At 33.4% G+C, this 6,195-nt stretch overlaps 1 protein-coding gene across 1 annotated transcript in view; it reads left to right on the top strand.

Annotated features, from left to right (window-relative positions):
* The window catches only part of AKAP7 (A-kinase anchoring protein 7), a 127,155-nt gene that overhangs the window by 28,087 nt on the left and 92,873 nt on the right, over positions 1-6,195 (top strand). The window contains exon 5 of the mRNA XM_023529817.1: positions 1,901-2,077. Coding sequence (XP_023385585.1) covers positions 1,901-2,077 — 177 coding nt within the window. The remainder of the gene's footprint in view (positions 1-1,900; positions 2,078-6,195) is intronic.

Here is a 6,195-nt window from a genome sequence, read left to right as displayed (position 1 = left end):
TTTTTTTTGTAAAGTACTCCTTTTGTTCATTGATCTTTATTTCTGAGTTCATTAAACTGCGAGTTTTCTTGTATCTCATTGAGTTTTTTTCAGAACTGCAATCCTGAATTCTCTGTCATTTAAATCACATATTTCCATATCTTTAAGTTTATCTTCTTTAGATTTTTTAGTTTCTTTCAGAGCTTCCTTGTTACGTTGGTTATGCATAGTATTTGATGGATTATTTCTCTGCCTATATATTTACGGGAATGAAATCTTTTTTTTAAGGAGTGACACCTCAAGTAGGTTGATAACAAGAGGACTTTCTTTTGTCTTCCAGTAGGTGGTGCTGCAGCACAAGTTTTTTACTAATCTCTTGCAGTGTTCCAGCTTCTAGGAAAAGAAGTCTTCATAAACTGCTCTTGAAAAGATATTCTATTTAGTAATACTTACCATGGACACTATCTCCTTCTCACTCTGTAATTGATGACATCTCATTAGGACTAATATATTGATCTATGCTACTAGAAAGCTGAAAAACTAGACTGCGTTTAGATCATACATATTTTTTTTTAAAGAAAAATGGGATATAGAATTCACTGTCTCTGAAAAGCCCTAACCTTTAGCATGGCTTGCTTTAGTATATAGTTACATTTAAAATGAGTATCTTGAATTTTCCCAATTTACAGTAGATGAGCCAGACATAGCTGTTCTATTTTCACATACTTTAACTCATAGCACAGTGCAATGGAAATGTGTACACTGTATCTTTTTGGATTAACATAAATCTAGTTCAGAAATACTGGCTTTAGATTGTGAATATGAAGGTATAATGAGAAATGTTGACATTTCCAGAGCTATTTTAAGTATTGTACATTATATTATGACAGAGGAAGGAGTCTCAGTATAGAAGCTAGAGATGACAATCAGTTAAAAACTTTATATGAAAACTAATGTAGAGATATGAAAGGTGTAGAAAAATACCTAAATTTCTTTTCACACATTTGACATATAATTGCTGATCAACAAATCACTGATCAAGATAATTTAGATTAATAGCGGTTTACCAGAAGGGTGTTTTAAAGTGCTTTCCATACTGTATGAATGTACTTATTTCTTTTTTTGAGTAATCACTGCCCTCTAGTGAGATTTTAATTTTTTCTCACAATAAAGTACCTATATCAAAATCCTCTTCCAGATGGAAGGAATGAATCCTAATTTAAAGCTATTCTAAATCTAGTAATGTCTAATTCATCAATATAGTAAACATTTATTTTTATAAAAAAAATCAAGTACTTGAAACAGAATAGCCCTATAATGACATAGACTAAACAGATATAATAAACTTACATAGTTGCTATTGGTGAATATAAACTTGTATTTTTGTTGCATCCAAATATAGTAAATTATCTCATTATGGAGATTTATATTTTAAGAGATAATGTATATTTAGTTTTACTAGAGTGCCATGCAATTAATAAATACTGTGTGTTAGTACTTTTAATGAGAATCTAGAATTTTCCACATAATCTAATGTAAACTGTTGTAGGTATCAGATTTCTTGGACTATTATTATCAGATTTCTTGGACTATATTATAAGTAATTTTTTCCAAAATATCCATGCAGTATTTCCTTGGTGAAAAACTTGGTGAGGTATAAAATAGTATCTTCTTTCATGTCTTTAAAATAATATAAATTATAATTAGGCAAAAATTTAATTCACATCTTGCATAGTTTTTGTTTAAAAATTAATATTAGTTTACTTTTAATCATATAGATTAGATTTTGAAGGTATTTTGTGCTTTAAAATAATTAGTACAAATATCAAAATTTTATCTATCTAAAGCTGATTACTTTGTTTCTTGTTTGGTTTGTTTTATTATTTAATATGTTACTAAAAAATATATTCTTTCTTGCCAGTGGTATTGATGCTCTTTTGGAATTAAAACCATTCATAGAAGAAATTCTCCAAGGAAAACATTTAACTTTGCCCTTTCAAGGGATTGACACTTTTGGAAATCAGATTGGGTTTGTGAAGCTTGCAGAAGGAGATCATATAAACCTACTTTTGGAGATAGCAGGTAAAACAAACAGCACACTCATATGAAATCTCATCTGTTGAAGAAGCAATGCTTTTTCCCAGTTCTTATAATAGAGATTTAACATCTTTTAACTCTGGGAAGCCAGTATAACCTCACTTTAAAAGTGAGCTGCTTCAATATTTGCTTGTGTAGGTAAATAGCTAAATAAAAGGCCTGAAAAGTTATCCTGATTCTTTGACCTGAGGAATATATTGATTCTGGGGCTGTCTGGAAGGTGATAGGCTGGACTCAGGTGTTTTTTAGGACTGCCCTAATCATAAGTCTGAAGGATCTCAGTGTTAGCATGCTGTTTGACCTGCTATTCAATATTTAATAAATATTGAATGAATGAGTAAGAATCACAAGTTGCCCATTCTGAGGCTTGTGGGGACTGTCAGCCCTATTCCAGAGAGTCAGTCAATGAATCAGCAGCATTTTCCTCCGTGCTCTTTTTTTCCCCCACCTGTGTAGGTACTCTCTGAGCAGAAGATTCATTGGTGATGGTACAAGGTCTCACATCCATTAGAGAACATGTTACTTTATGCAGCCCAATTGAAGGTGTTAGGGAAGTAGAAGCAGAAAATTATACAACCTGCGTCGATCCAGAGATCATAGGTTGGGTGTTAGTCTGCAAACTGTAAACCATTTTTATTTTTATTTCCTTTCATATGTCAATTCATTTTATGTCATCTCATTTCAGGTTCAGTAATCCTTGGTTCATAACACACTCATCATTGGTCCATGCGTGGTCTACTTCTGTCTGTCTATCAGTCTGTCTTAAATTAATATCATAATTACCCAGGAATCCACCACTCAAAATGACAGCTAGGATCTTGGTAGTAATCTAACCATATGGTCCATTTCATTAATCCATCTCTTAGCCTTCCTTCATCTAAGCTAACCATCATCCTGAAGTCAATGTTTATTTCCTTGTGTTCTTCCAATGTAGATGTATTTTTAATCAGTATTAACCTTATGTAAAGGATAACATGTTGTATGTGATCTTTTGAGACACTTTTTGAGATACTTTTTAAAAACTTAATATTATAGTGTCTTTATGCAGTTTTATAGTTGTCCATTCAAGCTCAACTTGTTTTGGGGGTGAGAGGGGCATGAAGATCAGGTTTCATTTCATTGTTGGTTTTTTTTCTTTTGTGGAACAAATATATGTAAATAAACAAGCATGTAAACAAACAATATATATGAGTCAAGTAGGACCTAGAATCATCAACTGGCCAAGGAGAAGGCGACTCTAACAATTTTGGTGGCAAAATGTTTGGGCATCGATGCCCACAGTTAACGAACTCAGCTTGTTCTTCCTGACTGCTCTGGAGAAAATGCTAGATTTAGGTCTTTTCTTTTTTAATTTAAATATCTCTGAACTCAAGAAACATTTTTGATTATTCATTCATTGTTCTTTTAAATAATTAAATGAGCGCTCACAACCTTAAGAATTCCATCCATTCTTAGCAAATACTCTCTTAAAGGCAGTTTCCGGTCTGGATAAAAGATCCATTGTGTGCTAAGGAGTGTGAAATCTCTTCAGCTTTAATATGACTATGAACCCAAGGGTGTTGATTTGTCATTTTGGAAAAGGCCACTGCCCCTGTAACTCCTTTCCTGATGCCAGAGACTGTTGCTTAAATATACATACACCTTTCTAAAAATTTAAACAAAACGTTACCAAAAAATGAAAAATAGAGGGAGAACAATACTCTGTCCCCCTCATATAAAGCACTGTTTGTTATACTTGCTTTTAGTCTTTTATGCGTATATCATACTGTTGCTTTTGATTATAGTTTTTATGGACTTTCATAGGAAATCTAAATATTTGAATATATATATGGAAAGTTTTCATTGAAGACTAGTTGGAGCCTCCATTTATATATTTTTCAGATAGTTAGAATATTCAATATATAGAATTTTTGTCAATATTTTGCTTCATTAGATTTATTTTTCCAAGAATTCCTCAGGATTAGTTTTGCTTTTCTTCAACAGTATCAGTAAAATAATGTGATATTTATTTTTGTGTTGTATTTTATAAACGGTTTATCCAAACGATATAGTCCAACATTTTAGAAGAATATATTCCATTGACCAGGGTACACAACTTTGCGGTAAACTGTGTATATGCCTATATAGGAATGTTAAAGTATTATCGGTTCCAAATAATGGAGGCAGAGCTAGACTGACTTAATGGAAAGCAAGAGAATTTTTAAAGAAAATAAATTTAATTATTAAAGTATTGATAAAGAAGTTTAAGAACATCGAGGTAAAACTAACTTGAAAAATACTGAAAATTATAATTCATGAATAGTCTGATTTACCTAATTTTCATAGTTTAAAATGCACAAGTTAAAAGAAACATTCTTAAAATATATAGTCATTTTGAAAAAAAGACTGGACTTTAGACACTCGTATTTGAACATATTACTGAAAATTTGCAGGATATTGAGTAATTTAGAACTTTTAATATGTAAAATTGAAGAAAATTATTATACGTTTTGAACTAATAGAGTCTGAATTGATCAGGTTTTACCGTCAGTACTTGAATTATGCATCCAGATACGCTGCTGACTTATTTTTGGCAGATGCTGGTGCAGAGACCAAGCCCTTCTTGTACATCACATACATGTAGGTTAATGGTGGTAGCTGCTTGAGAGAGCTGGGAAGGTGGATGACTTCAGAGATTCTGTGTCTCAGCTTCCTATTTTGACCTTGAGTGATCCTGTTTTTCCAGAATAAACAGCATCGTCTTCTTTTTTAGCATTACATAGTAGCACATAAAGCTAAGAAGATATTGAACATTTGGTACTTATATGTCATTTCTCCACATTTTACAATTGCACCGAAAAGCTTTTTGCATAGAAATGAATATGTGATTTCTTTTTCAGTGAAACAAAATTGTGTTAAGAAGTATGTGAGATTGAGAGATTGCTAAAAATTTAGCCTACTGGAATGGTGATAGTCCTCGCACATTTTTTTATAAATGAGAAAAGTACACTAGGTTAGCACGATTAAAGATTCCAAGTTTAATTATCTCATAAAAGGAAAAAATAAAAGGTTTTAGGATATTCATTTGAACATTACGCTTTCTCTTTTTTTGACTCTCATTTCCCCTGAAAGATGGAGAGAATACGTTCTGTGCTTTCTGCTCCTTGTGGGGAATCTGTTCAGTTGCTGGTATGTTTGGGCCTTTCTAGGCTGCTCTGTTACTACATGAAGTCTTGGACTTCTAATCACTGCAGACAGGTAGGCATTCCAGCAGCCTGCTGACCATTCCCCCTAATGTCCTGGGCTAGGCTGTCTTCAGGGACATCAGATCACCTTAGCCGGATTTTGTTAAGAGCTAAGCAAAGACTAGTGTTTCTCTCCATTAGGGTATCAGAATTACAGCCCTGCACATCGAGGACCATCAGAGCCTCTGTCACATGCCCTTTGTACACAGGCCTCTCCAGGCTCAGGGCCTCTGTACTTCCTTTCCTTTCTCACCTCTCTTTTAACGCTTTCCATTGTCCCTACAGGGGAGGAAAATTATTTTTCCTTCTACCCTCTTAGATTCTCCCCCAGGGACTCTGTAAAATTAGAGTAACAAAAGATTAAGGAGAAAAATGAAGAGTAGGAATGTGTGCAACACACATCACATGGGAGAAACCTCAGTCGAGAGTAACTCAAAAGGGTGGTCAAAACTTGGGCTAATAGAGCATCTTAACAGAGGAACAATAAATTTATAGAAAAGTGACAAGAAAAAAGAAAAAAGAGTTTTAGGCTTTTAAGGGTGACAAACTGTGACAAGGTGAATTATTGGATAGAGAGGGGAGCTCTAATGGAGTAAGATTTGTTCGTTCGGGTCCACTTTGGCCATAAAACTTTCCCAGGAGAGGGTATTTGGGGCAGTCCTCATTTTACAGAAATGCCTGATTTTAGATAAGGGAAACTCTGAGAAGGTTTATTTCTACATCAATTGATTCCCATTTGCCTCTAGCTCAGAATAATCCTTATGTCAAAGCATATTTTGGAGTGACATATTCTGGTTCCCTGCATCCTCTCTTTTATTTTACTTGATTTTTAATCAAACACTTAAATGGATTTACTTTGTGCCAGATGTCATTCTAATCTTAGAAATATTCACTT

This window comes from Pteropus vampyrus, unplaced genomic scaffold, assembly GCF_000151845.1.
Source record: "Pteropus vampyrus isolate Shadow unplaced genomic scaffold, Pvam_2.0 Scaffold43, whole genome shotgun sequence".
In the NCBI taxonomy this organism is placed as follows: Eukaryota; Metazoa; Chordata; class Mammalia; order Chiroptera; family Pteropodidae; genus Pteropus; species Pteropus vampyrus.
This window is presented reverse-complemented; position numbering and strand designations above follow the sequence as displayed.